Source organism: Triticum urartu, chromosome 5A (assembly GCF_056163025.1).
Source record: "Triticum urartu cultivar PI428250 chromosome 5A, HENAU_Tu73, whole genome shotgun sequence".
Classification (NCBI taxonomy): Eukaryota; Viridiplantae; Streptophyta; class Magnoliopsida; order Poales; family Poaceae; genus Triticum; species Triticum urartu.
In genome coordinates, this window is record NC_141877.1 from 386,230,987 (window position 1) to 386,247,439 (window position 16,453).

Sequence of the window (16,453 nt, forward strand, 5' to 3'; positions counted from 1 at the left end):
TAATTTTTATTACTCTCCACATAAGCAAATTTGTTCTCATGAATAGTAGTGGGAGCAAACTCAACAAAATAACTATCATGTGATGCATAATCCAATTGAAAATTAAATCATGATGACAAGTTTCATGGTTATCATTATTCTTTATATCATACATGTCATCACAATAATCATCATAGATACTCCCTCCATCTAGGTGTGTAAGTCATCTTACGTTGTGCACCGCGACCAAGGCAGAGAAGAAAACGAGAAAACTTAATGTCTTTTTGCTAATTAATAGCATTGCATGCAATAAACTAACCAATGCATGTCATGTTTGGTAGTCTCAAGTCATTGAAAGGATGCACGACCCACATCTCTTATTGGTTGATATGTCACAAAACAAGAAACGAGAAGGGAGTTAATGTATCGTGCCTAAGTGTTTTGGGATTATTTGGTTTTCGTAAGGTGACTTACACACCTAGACGGAGGGATTAGCAATTTTGTTCTCATAATCAATTGGAACCTCTTCTGAAATAATGGATTCATCAGTAAATAAAGTCATGACCTCTCCAAATCCACTTTCATAAATATTATAAGATTCAACACCCTCCAAAATAGTGGGATCATTACTTCCTAAAGTTGACACTCTTCCAAACCCACTTTCATCAATATAATCATCATAAATAGGAGGCATGCTATCATCATAATAAATATGCTCATCAAAACTTGGGGGACTAAAAATATCATATTCATCAAACATAGCATCCCCAAGCTTGTGGCTTTGCATATCGTTAGCATCATGGATATTCAAAGAATTCATACTAACAATATTGCAATCATACTCATCATTCAAATATTTAGTGCCAAACATTTTAATGCATTTATGCTCTTGGAGGTTATCGGAATCCTTATTTTCATGAAAGACATTAAAAAGATGAAGCATATGAGGCACCCTCAATTCCATTTTTTATAGTTTTCTTTTATAAACTAAACTAGTGATAAAACAAGAAATTAAAAGATTCGATTGCAAGATCTAAAGATATACCTTCAAGCGCTAACCTCCCCGGCAACAGCGCTAGAAAAGAGCTTGATGTCTACTACACAACCTTCTTCTTGTAGACGTTGTTCAGCCTCCAAGTGAAGAGGTTTGTAGGACAGCAGCAAATTTTCCTCAAGTGGATGACCTAAAGTTTATCAATTCGTGGGAGGCGTAGGATGAAGATAGTCTCTCTCAAACAACCCTGCAACCAAATAACAAAGAGTCTCTTGTGTCCCCAACACACCCAATACAATGGTAAATTGTATAGGTGCACTAGTTCAGCGAAGAGATGGTGATAAAAGTGCAATATGGATGGTAGATATAGGTTTTTGTAATCTGAAAATATAAAAACAGCAAGGTAACTAATGATAAAAGTGATTGTAAACGGTATTGCAATGCTAGGAAACAAGGCCTAGGGTTCATACTTTCACTAGTGCAAGTTCTCTCAACAATAATAACATAATTGGATCATATAACTATCCCTCAACATGCAACAAAGAGTCACTCCAAAGTCACTAATAAGGGAGAACAAACTAAGAGATTATTGTAGGGTACGAAACCACCTCAAAGTTATCATTTCCGATCAATCTATTAAAGAGTCTGTAGTAAAGTAACACAAAGCTATTCTTTTCGTTCAATCTATCCTAGAGTCCGTACTAGAATAACACCTTAAGACGCAAATCAACCAAAACCCTAATGTCACCTAGATACTCCAATGTCACCTCAAGTATTCGTGGGTATGATTATACGATATGCATCACACAATCTCAGATTCATCTATTCAACCAACACAAAGAACTTCAAAGAGTGCCCCAAAGTTTCTACCGGAGAGTCAAGATGAAAACGTGTGCCAACCCCTATGCATAAGTTCACGAGGTCACGGAACCCGCAAGTTGATCACCAAAACATACATCAAGTAGATCACATGAATATCCTATTGTCACCACAGATAAGCACATGCAAGACATACATCAAGTGTTCTCAAATCCTTAAAGACTCAATCCGATAAGATAACTTCAAAGGGAAAACTCAATCCATTACAAGAGAGAAGAGGGGAGAAACATCATAAGATCCAATTAAAATAGCAAAGCTCGCGATACATCAAGATCGTGTCGAATCAAGAACACGAGAGAGAGAGAGAGATCAAACACATAGCTACTGGTACATACCCTCAGCCCTGAGGGTGAACTACTCCCTCCTCGTCATGGAGGGCGCCGGGATGATGAAGATGGCCACCGAAGAGGGATTCCCCCCTCCAGCAGGGTGCCAGAACGGGTCTAGATTGGTTTTCGATGGCTACATAGGCTTGCAGCGGCGGAACTGCCGATCTAGGCTATTTTATAGAGGTTTCTGTATTTATAGGAATTTTTGGCGTAGGTCTCACGTCAGGAGGGTCTCCGAGTCGTCCACGAGGGTGGAGGGCGCGCCCTACCCCCTGGGCTCTCCCTCCTATCTCATGGACAGCTCGGGACTCTTCTGGCCCAATTATTTTACTCTGGGGGCTTCTTTTGGTTCATAAAAAATTATCAAAAATTGGCACGTCAATTGGACTTCGTTTGGTATTCCTTTTCTGTAAAACTCAAAAACAAGAAAAAAACAGAAACTGGCACTAGGCTCTAGGTTAATAGGTTAGTCCCAAAAATCATATAAAATAGGATATAAATGCATATAAAACATCCTAGATGGATAATATAATAGCATAGAACAATCAAAAATTATAGATACATTGGAGACGTATCAGGGCTCCAGCGTTCTTCCGAAAGTGTTTTTTCCCCTTTAAAAGCACTACAGGGAGATTAGAGGGACTAAACTCCTATTTCAAGACATTTGTTAATCCTCAGGAATCGGTGTGGAGGTTTGTGCAGCAGTATGAGGTGCTGCAAGAGACTATGCTAGACTGTGAGGACAATCAAGCTTTCATTGGCGCAGCAACCACAACCCCACTTTACTCATGGTACAGAATTGAGCGTCAGGCGGTCGCTTTCTACACCCGCAACATGTTTGGAAAGTTTCAAGCAGAAGTGATTGCCTCCACAGGGTTTGCGATGAATCAGGTTCCTTCTCCTGACATTGGAAGCATGAGATTTGAGCTCTTTTCAAATTACTATGAAGACTCCAAGATACTTACAGTGAATGTTGTGCTGGCAGAAGAGACATTTGAGTGCAGTTGCAATTGTTTTGAGATGAATGGAACCATATGTGCACACATCGTTAGAGTAATGGTCCACCTCAGTGTCCAAGCTATACTGCAGCGCTACTTGCTAGAAAGGTGGTCAGAACAAGCAACAACACCAACAGGTGGTAGCGGCCATCTTCTCGATTTCGCGCTCCCTTCAAACAATACACTTAACTACAACGCATTGTACAGAAAATTCACATGGTTGGCCTCCCAAGCTTGTAGCAATGATGTTGCCTACAAAATACTAAATGATGCAGCTCATGTGCTTGAGCCCATTATACTTGCAGCAAGGAGAGGGGAACTACCAGAGCAGCAGGAAGCGCAACAGCAACAGCCAGATCAACATCAGAGCACAACACAGGGGGGGGGGAAGCAAACAACAATACATCAAAGGGGGCCAACTCATCAGCAAAAACATCCCCAAATGCAGCAACAACAAACACCACTTGAACCAAAGCAACAACAACCAAAACATCCAAGAAAGAAGCAACCAGATTGCCCCACGCAGCAGCAACAAGTGGCTACCACGCATGTAGCATATGATACCGGGGAGGTACCCATGCTTCGAAACCCAGCACGTGTGCCGAAGAAAGGGCGACCGATGGAGAAGTCTAAGAGAAGAAAGACTTTACTTGAGCAACGAGAAGATGCTCAAAAGAAGAAGGGAAAACAGATGAGAAGAAGAAAAAAACCAAGCCCAGAAGGAAACCTAGACCAAAGAAGAAAACAGATATTTGCTCGTATTGCAAAGAAGATGATCACAGTGTTGTGACATGTGAGTTGTTGAAGGTTGTGATGGCTATCCAGAAATGCAACTACTGTAACGAGCCTGATCATGCAGTGAATCATTGTCCCTACCTAAGGGATGCGATGTCAATGGAGGCTGGTGTCAATAGAGCAACAGAGCTTAGGCTCTGAAGAACAAATTAAGAGAAGAAAATTGACTAAAAATGTTTTCCTAGAGTGTTTGGTGTCCCTCAAGAATGTATACAATCTCAAATGAACTATTTTTTCATGATAGTTTTTGTCCACATGAGAAAAAGTCTGCTTCAAACGTGTAAAAAGAAGTCCCTTATTTGAACAACATTTGTGCTTAAATTGTGTGTTGGGCAACTGAGGATACCTATATTTACAGTGCTTATAATGCGTTTAATTTCACAGAATTTTGTTTTGTTTTTGTCTGCATATCGGTGTTGGACAAAAATAATGAGGTCCTATTAAATTTGTCTATATATTTGTGCTTCCTTATACTGATGGTCCACTGAGACAAACTGAAAATAAGAGCAGAGTTCATGGTTGGAAAGATATCCTGATGCTTCAATGGGAGAAAATAGTTACTGAGTGAACATGTTTATGCAACAAAACTTGCATTTCTTGAGTAGAAAAAAAATGGTCCTTGCGTGAAGAAGCGATGAGTTGGAAACTAAAAATATTCGCTATAGGGGTTCGACTGCATCCTGGAAGCATTTCAAAAAGAAGAAAAAGGATAGAACAACAATTTCAAAAAAATATTGATACAGTATGCTCCAATTTGTAGAAAGGGATAAAAATTGGCACCTCATTGAAATGCTTCATGACAACACCATCGAAGTTTTCCAACAGTATCAAGAAGAAAATGGCACCCCGGATCACCCGAAGCAATTAATGCAGTAAGCTTTGTATAGGGGTTCTATACATTGAAGTTGTTCTAAGCTTATCAAGAAGAAAAAAATGGATAGAACAACAGTATGCTCCAATTTGTAGAAAGGGATAAAAATTGGCACCTCATTGAAATGCTTCATGACAACACCATCGAAGTTTTCCAAGAAAAGAATTGCATAGAAGCCACAATTATAACTAAAAAATACATAGGAAGATACAACAAAATCAATAAACACTAACCACCCACAAATTCAAATCTTTGTAATTTGCACAAAAATTACTGGAAAATAAAAAAAAGCTTACTGCGTTAATTGCTTCGGGTGATCTGGGGTGACCTTCTCAAAGCAATCAAGATCAAAATGAAATGAAGATTCTTTGCTTGCAACTTCCTTTATGTTGGCAATCTGATTGGATGCAACACAAAAAAACAGATTCAAATACTAGAAAAAGAGGGGTTGTTTTCTTTGAATCATACATGTTTGAAAAAGTATGAAAAGAAACAAAATGATAAAGGAAGCAAAGATCATTACCACATTGTTGGTTGCCTTATGGAGCAAATTAACATCGGTGGCGTTCTTGACCGAGTCAAAAACATTGAATTGCTTATGCAACAAGTTCACAACAACCACCGCCCAATGCTTATTCTGAACGACACTAATGAAGAGCTGGATGCAACATAAAAGAAACTAGATATTACATAACATGCTTCAAAAAAATAAGGTGAAAAAATGTCATAGCAGTCAAGAGAAAAAACTTACTAGATCACTTTTTGAAATATGGTTATTTTCATATGCCCTTCTGAACTCTCTTTCACAATTCTTGTGATCAAACAAGTCAGGATCCATAGCCAATTGACTCTGGAAAAAAAGAGTAAAAATGCAACAAGATAGCACAGCCACATGAGTTTATTATGTTGCAAGAAAGTGACAAAAAAGAACCACTAGATGGAGGAAAGACTAACCCCCATAAACACTGAGAATGCAAACTTCTTCGGCTTCTTCTTGTTGTACAACTGCTCCAAGTTGAAAGTTTTTAGATACAATGTCATTACCTCGTTGTCAAGATCAGCTCGTGGCTTTAATGAAGCATGGAAGTTCTGAAGTGATGTGTGGAAACTCTCTATTTCAATGAAATCGGGGTTGTAAAACATTTCAACATGGGACAAAGGGACACATGTTGACAGAAAAGAAAAAGGAACGGGAGATTAGTACTATAAAAAGCCACTGACCCGCCATATATTTGGATAAGGGGAACAAACAGAAAAAGGACTCACATTACTTGATCTTCCTTTGCTCTTGGTATTTTGTACCTACTCATCACATACTGCTGGTACAGAGCATCATCTTTTCGGTCGATCTTGATCCTCTTCATCTTTGGAACACCATCAGGAGGCTGGGCCATTCTTTTCTTAACTGCCTTCTTCACATGAGCACTGCTCCCACTGTTAGCCTCAACAATCTTCTCCCCTGGCTCATGCAACTCAGCTTCCGATCGATCTTGTTGCACTGGCACAAGACAAAAGCAAGAAAAGAGCAAAACACATAAAAAATGATGAGCTAACTACATGGTACATTGTAGTTTTTAAATGACTCAAGGAGAGCAGACAAAAACCTGAAGATACAACTGGAGTTGTGAATGCAATTGGAGATGCATCATATATAGGTGGCCGGGTTTCACCTGACTTTTGAAGCTTCGGATCGGTGTTGAAACATGGAACTGGTGCTTCATATTGCACTGGAAGCTTTGAGTTGTTGCTCTGCCTTGCAAGCACTGGATTCTTATCGAAGGTGGGCCCTGCTGAAAGCGGTTGTTGAACATCAGGAGAGGCGACACCATTAATTTCATTTCCCTTTTTCTTTTCCATAACCTTCCTTGCAGTCTTAGCATCCATGTTGAACCACTCGAAGTCTTTGGTTCCCTCTTTGAACAGACTACATGAAGGACCATCATCAAATTCTAACACGAGTGAATCCAATGCAGCCACCGTACCTTGTGATAAAATCACCCGCTTAGCCTCATCAGTAACACATGGGACTTTTAGATCTCCCACCACATATTCAGGGGCTACCACCTCCTCCCGATCCCCCTTATCCTGTCCAAACTATGCATCTTCCTTCCCAAGTTTATCGCAACTCTGCATTTTATTCAAAACAATGTCCTGATCATGTCCATTCTGATTGGTGTCAGGACAACCTGCAACTTCCATCTCAACCTCGGCTTCTTGTGTTGTGGCACCCATGTGAACTGTAGGGCTAGTTTGGGGTGGAGCCCTGGTCTCACATGCTCCTGCCGCATTGCTTGCTGGAACATCAAAAGTAACACCTTCAAACGTGTGTACCTTGGAAGTTGCAGCAATGGAGTTTGCTTCAACCAAAATACGTGCTACACGCTTGCAAAAAATTGACTGCATTATCTGGTCGAACGATGTCATAACATTCTTCACTTCTGATGCATGCAACTTCTTGTGCTTCTCATATAATGGGAGCATGTGAGGTGGGATCTGCTTCAAAGAGAAAACAACAATGAAACAGAGAAAAAAATTGAGTTTTACATCATCAATGCATGCACTATTTATTTACTACTTACTTACTGAAAGAAATTGAGAACAAAATAAACAAAGAAAAAAACATGCTTACCTCCAAGTCTTGACTAGAAGGAAGCGGCTGCAGCCACTCATCTAGAGAGCCGCACACATCGCCGCCGGTCTCGCTCCCATCTGTGACTGGATTGGTTGGTATCTCAGGAATTTTTCCACCTCCACTAACTCCATCCACATTGTTGTTCTCGCAATCATCTTCGTTGCAACTCTCAATTGATACGTATGGTGTCTCTGGCAAACGACGAAGCTGCAGAATATCAAAAAAAGGTTGGTCATCAGATAAAAAAATGGCAGCAAAACAAAAAGAGTTATGATATATTGAAAGGAGGAAAAGAGGTATTACATTCCGTTTTCCAAATTCAATTTTATCAAGGCTGAGCTTGTTTTTATCAATTTCTTCTAGCAACTTGAAGTCGTTGTTGCAAACGAAACATGCCCTTGGGAGAGAGTAGTTGAATCTATGCTCAGAGACCAACCAACGAGGCACATCGACAAAATCCATGTAAATTATCTAAAAACAATCAAAATGCCATTGTGAGCAAAGCTTCTGGAAAAAAATGATAGTCGAGTGAATAATAAAAGAAATAAAATAGACAAAAGCAACAGGATCATTTGGCATACCACGAACATGGGCAGACAACCGCCAATCCAGAATCCACTTTTCCCTGCCTCCCTCTTCTTTTGGTACTTCTTCACCTCCTTCAAAGCAGCAGCCAGGAAATGCTCATCCCACGCAAACGCATTGATCTTGTCCATGTCAACCAAGCTCGCAACATACTCTAGGGGGACCATGTTGCCAGTCCCAGGAGATAGCAGGAGAGCAATGCGTAAAAGCACCCCAAGTCCCGTTGATGGAAACTACATCACGATCATCTGTCGCCTTCAGCACTTGAATAGCATGCTGCATTGGAGCCCTTGACCCTACTCGATATGGTTCACGGAGCACATGAGGCTCATTCCTCCTCAACAGCTCCACTGGCCTTGACCCAAAAGGGACATTAAAAAAATTTCACACCATGTCTGTCGTGAACAATATAGACTTCTTGTGACTGCGAAAATAGATGCAGCATACTGATGTGAAAAACACAACAAATCAATTGCAAACGAGGAACCAGCGACAAGCAAAATACAAAGGTAAAAAGAAGATGGTGCATTATGCTTGTCGTGCATACCTAAACATTGCATTTTCTGTGTCAATTTTCATCACTATCCAATCAAGCAACTCAGCCGGCACAGAGAAAGAACTGATGTTTAGGAGGGACCCAAAACTGCTTTTGCTAATAACTTGCTTCTTAGTATCGGACTGAATATTCGCAACCTGGCGCAGCCGGATGGCTGAGAAACGTGTTGAGAATGACCCATCGGCGGTACATTCGTCATCGTCCATTCTGTAAAAAAGAAGAAGAAAATAATAGCACGAGGATGCATCATCTATATGTGACTGTAGTATTGCAGCACAACACTACCACTAAAATAACAGAGCCCTACTTTTAAAAACAAAGCTGAATCTGAACGCATGACTACATTCCTTAAAAAAACAGAGCCCTACTTCTATATGTCACTGGACTACATCTGAAAAATGAAAAAAATGGTGTGCTGCAATACAACTGAAAAATTCAGGTTCAATTACACACTGACTTTAATTTGAACTAGACGAAAATAACATTCAATTTTCAAGTTAAGTTCCAAAGAAACTAAACCTCATGGGTGGTAGCGTTCATCTTTTAGACTAGCATAGTGTTTCCTCACATTTCTTTTGCCATGGAAAAGGAAACCACTTAATTAACAATACTTAGTATGAGTGAAGCAGAGCATTTCGCTGCCTTTAGCAGCAGAGCATCCACATACATGCAACATGCCGTGATGCCTATTTGCTTCAGTTGAGTTCAACAGAAACTAAAGTATAAAGGGCATGCTATGATTGTTATGAAATTAGCTACCAGGGAAGCACAAACTAAATGAAAAAAAAATGTGGCAATGGTTTCAATGTATGAATGGATAGTTAACTAAATGGAATGAATGGATAAGCTAGGCTAGGATTATTATCACTAGCCAGGCAACTGAGAAAGCTAGACTATGAACAAGCAAGCAAGCAAAACAAAACAAAGCAAGCTAGCTAGGCTGAATCCAGCGTACAAATGCAATTAACAAAAATACTCTGCTGCAACTAACATTCAATTTCAGGTTAAAGTTCCCAAAAGAAATGCAACTAACAAAAGACAGAGTAAAAAATGAGGTGTGCTCTAGTGCTAGTTTGAAAAATACTCTGCTGCAACACAACTAAGAAATTCAGATTCAAAACTGAATTTGGTTTAAACTAGCAAAACGAGTCACGCCTACGGACACCACCCCTCAAACACCAAAAGCACACCTCCGACAGGCACTTCCTCCCGTCACATCTCCGACGAGCACAACCCCAACCTCAACACGCTCTCCAACCTCCTGCATAGCAGTTTCGACGAGCACAACCCCAACCCCGACCTGCTCCCCCTCCTTCTGTCTAGCAGATCTGACGATACAAACCCAACCCCAGCCCGCACTGCCCCCTCCGGGCAAGCAGATACGACGAGCCCCACCGCTACCACGGATCCACTGCTGCATCGCGCGTTTAGGGATGGCGGATGATAGAAATGTTGAGATCTGGAAGACAAACCTGAAATTTGCGTTGTCATCGTCCATGGAGTGCGACGACGATGCGCGTGTCTCCACTCCCACCCCAGCCACCGGCGCCGCCGTTCCTTTCCCTAGCAGCCGCGTCGACCGTCGCATCCCACGATGGCATGGAAGGGGGGAGGAAACAGACCGAGATCTCACCTTGGGGCGATGTTGCAATCAATCGACGAGTCAACCAACACACCTAGTTGGGCTGCGCGTGACCCCACCGAGACAGAAACAGCCGCACGATTAGCAGCGATCCGACGGCTCTGGAGGTTTACGCGCACGAGAAAAAAGTCGAATGGAAATAAACGCTTTCCTTACTTATTTTGTCATCAATTTTGCACATGTGTAATATATATTCATATGTTCATGTAGATTTGTTTCAGAATTTGTTGAAACTCTAAATCTGACTTTAAACTGTTTAAATTAAGGTTCTCCAATGCACCGTGCTCCAAAATTCATGATAAAATTGCCTGCCTATGATGCACAGCTGACTATAGGTGAAAGTTAAGTCAATTCAATCGTACGACGCAAGAAGGCATCAAAGTTGCTTTTAAAACAAATCATCACAACATATACTCCATAGTTGTATTAAGCAACGGCAAATAACATTGAGCAAAGGGACTATGCATGGTTCAAAAGTTGTAGCTTTTCTATAAGTGAGATGGAATAGTATGGCACCAAAGCGCGATCGAGCGTCCTTCGCTCGATCGGGTGTGCGCTCGCTTCTTTCATATAGTGCGGCTGCGTTTTAAATGTATTTATGGTCTTTTTAACCTTACAAAAATGTCTCGTATAAACTACACAAGGTTTTATGCATCCTATTTGAAAACGTGACATTTCATTTCTTCCGTCCACACGTCATCAAACGAACACCTGCCAGAATTCATTCACCTCAATATTAACACGTTATTACTTCTGAGCAAACTCATTCAACATGCACATGCAGGTACTATGAGACTAGGTCAGGCATTTTTGTTCAACAAAACACAGAAAAACCTACTCGACAGTTGAAAGTATCAGGGAGATTAATAAGGGTGGCAGGCAAGAAAAACATATACCAGCTCAAGATGACTAAATTGGTCCCAAAACATTCAGTTGCTATATAGTCAAAAACATGAGAAGTCTACGGAAGATGACAGGTGACGGCCACGCCCGTGTTTGGACCGGTCCACCACCATAACTGGCCTGAAGAACACACGCAGCATCTACAGATTTCTCAACTGTAAATAAGTCGGGGTAACCTAAACAGAATTTAATCTCCGGTTACAACCACAACAGCCAGCCAGCCAAGCAGTATTGCGACTGTCTAGAAAGACTCAAGCTGTGCTGTAGCCATAACATGCTCCCAATGCTATCATGTATCAATCAAAACCCGAAGAAACCAAGCTCTGTCGCCCTCTCCTTCTCGAAGGTCTCAAAGTACTGGTATATGATGGTGACGGCCAACAGAATACCGGTTCCTGAACCAATTGCGCCCATAAAATCAGCAAGAACAGTCAATGCGCCGATGCACACTCCACCAAATGCTGCGGCAGTAGGGATGTATCTGTTCAGTTCCTTCTGCAGGTTTGACTCACGATGGCCTGGCATCACCATTTGTTGTTCCTGTTGGATTGCCAAGAATTAAATTAAGTTACAGTAGGCTCATGCGTAACAGTCTTTGCAAGTTGAAACTAAGTAACCAAAAACAGCTAATGAATCACCCCAACTTAACACTTCAATATTACAGCTAAACAATTAATGTGTAGCCATTGATGTCCCAACATCAGGCTTTCCAAGAACCCTACAAAGAACAAACTAGTTGTATACAAAGATAATGATGATGTTTTCTGATATGTCATCCTAGTTAAACCCTTCGTCACATTACACATAAGGACTGCTGATGCCCCAACATCAGGCTGGATTTTATAAACATCCTACAAGAGACAAACAAGTTCTAGAAACAGAGAATAATGTTTTATGAATGGATCATATACCAAAACAATTGAGGTTTAAACAGTGGATGGAAGAGATGAAATTGCATGGCCGTTTGTACAAATTTTTGGTGATATGCACCAATTTTAGAATTGGACAGCTTGGTACCGCAGGTGAAAACAGTCACATATGAATCAAATCAATATTTTCCACAAAAGGAGTTGCGAGACATGCTATGTAAGAAGAAAGAGTAACCAGGCACGACAAATACTGCATATGCATCATTTGTACCTTCAGCTGCTTAGCAACATCCTTGGCTGATGAACCAGAGACTTCAATCCATGTTTTTGAGAAGAGAGCACATGCTGACAGCATGAAGACCACATAGAACAATGCATGGAATGGATTCGCCAGAATATCAGCCATACTGCAGTTTCCATCAGAGGGTAAGTATACTGAACAATATTTTCTTGACTAAGCAGTGACAAGAAATCAATTATTCACCTTGATGGTGCAGTTACATAGTAAGCAAGACCACCAACAGGGATAGAATGGCCAGAATATTCAGATTCTTTCCATATACCGAGAAGGTTAACCAGAAAGTTTCCACTGTACTTCCTGTAGAGAAGCTGCACCAACAATGAAAACGGTCAGCACCTAAACATGCATGCAAATGCTCACCCTACTATAGTCATTATAGATCTGGAACTGAAGCCCATACCTGGGATATGAAATACAGGTTGGTAATCAGGGCAGAGTGCAGAATGATGGGCATGTTCGAAGTGTAGAACAGCTTAATTGGGTATGAGCCTTGCTGCCCACGAGCATTCTTTGACCTCACTGGAAGCACAACACGGAAGCCTTGGAAATAGATAACTATGAGAAAGACCAGGACAGTAGCAAGCAAATTGGTCACATTTGGCAGATTCTGACGGTAGAAAGCTTCTCGTAGGGCACGGACTTTGTCTGATCGAGTAATCAACAGATGGAACAATGCAATGACAGCCCCTTCAAATTCAGCACCACGTCCACTGTTGATGGTGGTAGGGCTAAATGCCTTCCAAATGATATTCTCACTACATAAGATCAAATCTACCATAAGCCAACTAGCAACAGAGTAGCAGCACATCAATCAACAAGTAACAAAAATAAAGCTCAATATGCTTACCAGATATTGGTAGCAATGAAGAGAGAAATGCCAGAACCCAAACCATAGCCTTTCTGGAGAAGTTCATCTAGACAGATGACAATGATGCCAGCAAAGAAAAGCTGAAGTATGATGAGAATGGCATTTCCAGTTCCAAGTTGGCTCACACTGCCATACATTCCAGACAGAACATATGCCACAGCTTCCCCAATGGCAATCAGGATACCCAGCAACTTCTGTGCACCATTCCTGAGTAAACAAGTACAACATCAACACAATATTGCCGGAGATACAACATATGAATTAGCAAGCTTTACAATTTTCATTGGTCATTCACTGTACAAATGATAAACTACATATACATGAGACCATGAACAGAGTAACTTTAGAAAGGAATGTAACAACGAGATTCTGCTATTTTCGCAAATACTTACAGCAGAGCACGATCCTCTCTCACACTGTTGTCAACTTCAATAATCTTGGATCCCACAAGAAGTTGCATAACCATTCCAGATGTCACAATTGGGGTAATACCCAGTTCCATGACAGTACCACGGTTTGATGCAAGAATAACACGCATCCAGTAGAAAGGATCTGCTCCAGTGGTTGAATGGATGCCATAGAGCGGGAGCTGACTGCACACCAGGAAAATGAAGAGAGAAATGACAGTGTAGATCACTTTTTCTCTAAATGGTATTTTCCTGTCAGCACTCTGCACTTCCGGCAAGAAGGCCAAGAAGGGCCTGACCAGATGCAGCACCCGAAAGCCGCCAGCCATCTTCCTGGTCCCACAAAGAAAATAGATCAGCATTATGTACAATGCACATGACAATCTTAAACATTATGAAGAACAAAGCAGACTTCACAGCAATTGCCATTTCGTGCATTATCCCCTAAGTCATGGTTGCGATCAGGTTGATGAACCAATTTGGCTGAAACAGAAATGAACATACCCGGATATTGACAAGCAGACAAAGGAATAAAATGAAAACCACATATTTCTTGCTCAGTTGCGTCAATTTGCAACCAGACAAGATACTGCACATATGCATCACAATTAAATTAAAAACTTGTACTTTCATTAATGCCTGACGGCTACAATTCTGTTCAAAAATGAAACCAGGCAGACTATCCAGAAAGTAACCGAATTAGACCGCTCAGACAATTTTTTAGTAACATTAATTGGGTCCATCAGCTTGGATCCGGGAGCAATTTAGCTCGCGTCCATTCAAAACTAAGCGACCAGATAGCTGCCCCAACGCTTTGCTTAAACACATATCAAATGCACCAGAACAGGAAACTGTGCAACCCTGGGATCAAGCACAGATCCACCGACGAAACGTCGCCACGACATCATTACCATCGGCCTACAACCGCCGCCAATTAACGACTCCGGCGAACGTCGCAGCCATGCAACGGTCTCGGAATCCTAGGCTCGCATGGATCTGGACGCCTCACCTACCTACCTAGCACGTAAACCAGCCGCATGATGAACAAGCACGGCTCGACACACACACACACGGCGCATCGCGACGCAGATTTCGACACGGATCAGGCAGGAAACAGCGACATGCGACGCAGATCTGCGGCAGCGGCACGCGAATCGGGGGCAAAGGACAGACCACCGGATCGCCTCGAGATCCGGAGGTGGCGAGGGGAGGCAGCGGGATTACCTGGCCGCGGACGCCGCCGGCGAGGTGGGCGGTGGCTTCGCCGCGTGCTGGCGAGGGCGTCGAACCCTAGGAGGGGTGGACGGAGCGGGGCGAGGAGAGAGAGCTACGGGGAGAGAGGAGGGAAGAGAGAGGTGGGTAATTAATAGCGGGGAACTGAGAGATCTGGAGGGAGAGATGAGGATGGGGACGAAGCGAGCGGTGTCACGGTCCCTGCGCGCTGGGACCGGACGAGGGCGGGAGGGCGCGGAGCCGTCTGATCTGGAACGAGCGGTGGATGATGGGTCTCTGTGACGTGGAACCGAGGACGGAGAAGCCACGTCAACCAGAATGGCTCGCTGAGTCGCAGGCTAGTGATGAGCGAACCGGTCTCCGGCCGGTCGCAACTTGTCCTCCCGTGGGAAAACATGAAATGAAATCCAAGATATGTGAGCTTTGCTGGCCTTCCACGGAAAAATAAAAATAGTTTGGGGTAATTTTTAGATGTCATTTGATGCATGGGATAAAAAAATTTACATTAAATCTAGGCTAATGTTTTTTTTTTCAAAATGTGAAGGATTGATTCCTATCCTACATAGAAATAGGAATCCATTCCTATAAATCAAAGAGCTTTAAAGGAATTTTTTTTCTTTGCAAATCTCATTCTATAGAATTCCTATAAAAATTCGACAAACCAAATAAGGCCTTAAACATTTCAAATTTGAATGCAATTCACCACATAAACTGAATCCAGTAAAATAGAAATATCAAATCTTTGCGATGATAGAGAGAAGCCCTCCATGCAGGCACGAAGCTCGGCTTCCATAGCATCTCTACAAGTGTAGAAAGAAGCTCCCTACGAGAAGAGAAGATAATTGGGCTTGTATTGTCTCGGAGTACCATTCCTGCTCCGGCTCACCCATCTAGCGACCGAGATCCGTCAGTGTTTAATTTTACACACCCATTCATACCATTTGGAGAGAGGTCCAACCGACGCAGTAGCATATCTCGGGATTGCACCATCATATAAAATAATCCCATTGCCTTTGACTGGATCACAAATGAAATTTTGGGCAATACCAATAAGAGAATCCAAGTAGCCAAAGAAAAACCTTTTAGACACCTCCAATGGTGGGTGGTGACTGTATATGATGAACAACTTCAAATTTGAAATGCAACTCAACAATCATATACTAGCACTAGATTGTTTGAACATTTGTGATTATGGAATTATTTTATTCGAAAGAAAAATAAATACCAATGTTTACGAATTTACGCTCTATTCATTCAATATTTCGCTCTTCAGAAGATTTTTTTTGCATTTAGGTTATCTACCACATATATAAATGCCCTATCCTATCCATTTGGAAACTTTGGTTCCGCTGCTTCGATATCGTATCCAAGATGTTCCGTCTTTGCATTTATTGCGATTCTTTCTCAACTACTATTTGAATTGGACTACTTTCATTACTTCAAGAAATCCATTTTATTTTGTAAAAGAAAAAAGACCGTTTCAATTCCAATATAACTCTTGTGTATCAGAATATATTTTTATTGTCGGTTAAAAAACAATGTAACACATCCATTTGAGCAATTAAATGGAAACCGGATGCCCGATTAAACAAAAGATAATTTTGAACATCTC

The 16,453-nt window shown here is 41.5% G+C and overlaps 3 protein-coding genes and 1 pseudogene across 3 annotated transcripts; 1 reads left to right on the forward strand and 3 right to left on the reverse strand.

Moving 5' to 3' along the window:
* LOC147971506 (protein FAR1-RELATED SEQUENCE 5-like) overlaps nucleotides 1–3,647 on the forward strand; it is a 29,205-nt pseudogene extending 25,558 nt beyond the window's left edge.
* A 986-nt stretch (nucleotides 3,648–4,633) lies between these two features.
* Nucleotides 4,634–6,334, reverse strand: LOC125530947 (uncharacterized). The gene is made up of 7 exons (XM_087524003.1): nucleotides 6,114–6,334; nucleotides 5,800–5,979; nucleotides 5,597–5,695; nucleotides 5,369–5,503; nucleotides 5,142–5,242; nucleotides 4,961–5,033; nucleotides 4,634–4,654 (listed from the first exon to the last, which is right to left on the reverse strand). Exons 1-7 carry the CDS (start codon nucleotides 6,237–6,239, stop codon nucleotides 4,634–4,636), a joined length of 735 nt encoding a protein of 244 aa, XP_087380129.1. The 5' UTR covers nucleotides 6,240–6,334.
* A 133-nt stretch (nucleotides 6,335–6,467) lies between these two features.
* LOC147971507 (uncharacterized) lies at nucleotides 6,468–8,439 on the reverse strand. The gene is made up of 4 exons (XM_087522790.1): nucleotides 8,059–8,439; nucleotides 7,781–7,948; nucleotides 7,475–7,684; nucleotides 6,468–7,338 (listed from the first exon to the last, which is right to left on the reverse strand). Exons 1-4 carry the CDS (start codon nucleotides 8,227–8,229, stop codon nucleotides 6,940–6,942), a joined length of 948 nt encoding a protein of 315 aa, XP_087378916.1. The 5' UTR covers nucleotides 8,230–8,439; the 3' UTR covers nucleotides 6,468–6,939.
* Nucleotides 8,440–11,151: 2,712 nt separating this feature from the next.
* On the reverse strand, nucleotides 11,152–15,005 carry LOC147971508 (uncharacterized). The gene is made up of 7 exons (XM_087526145.1): nucleotides 14,833–15,005; nucleotides 13,594–13,941; nucleotides 13,181–13,408; nucleotides 12,734–13,088; nucleotides 12,517–12,641; nucleotides 12,304–12,439; nucleotides 11,152–11,703 (listed from the first exon to the last, which is right to left on the reverse strand). The coding sequence occupies exons 2-7, from the start codon at nucleotides 13,935–13,937 to the stop codon at nucleotides 11,464–11,466; spliced, it is 1,428 nt and encodes a 475-aa protein (XP_087382271.1). The 5' UTR covers nucleotides 13,938–13,941; nucleotides 14,833–15,005; the 3' UTR covers nucleotides 11,152–11,463.
* Nucleotides 15,006–16,453: the final 1,448 nt, after the last annotated feature.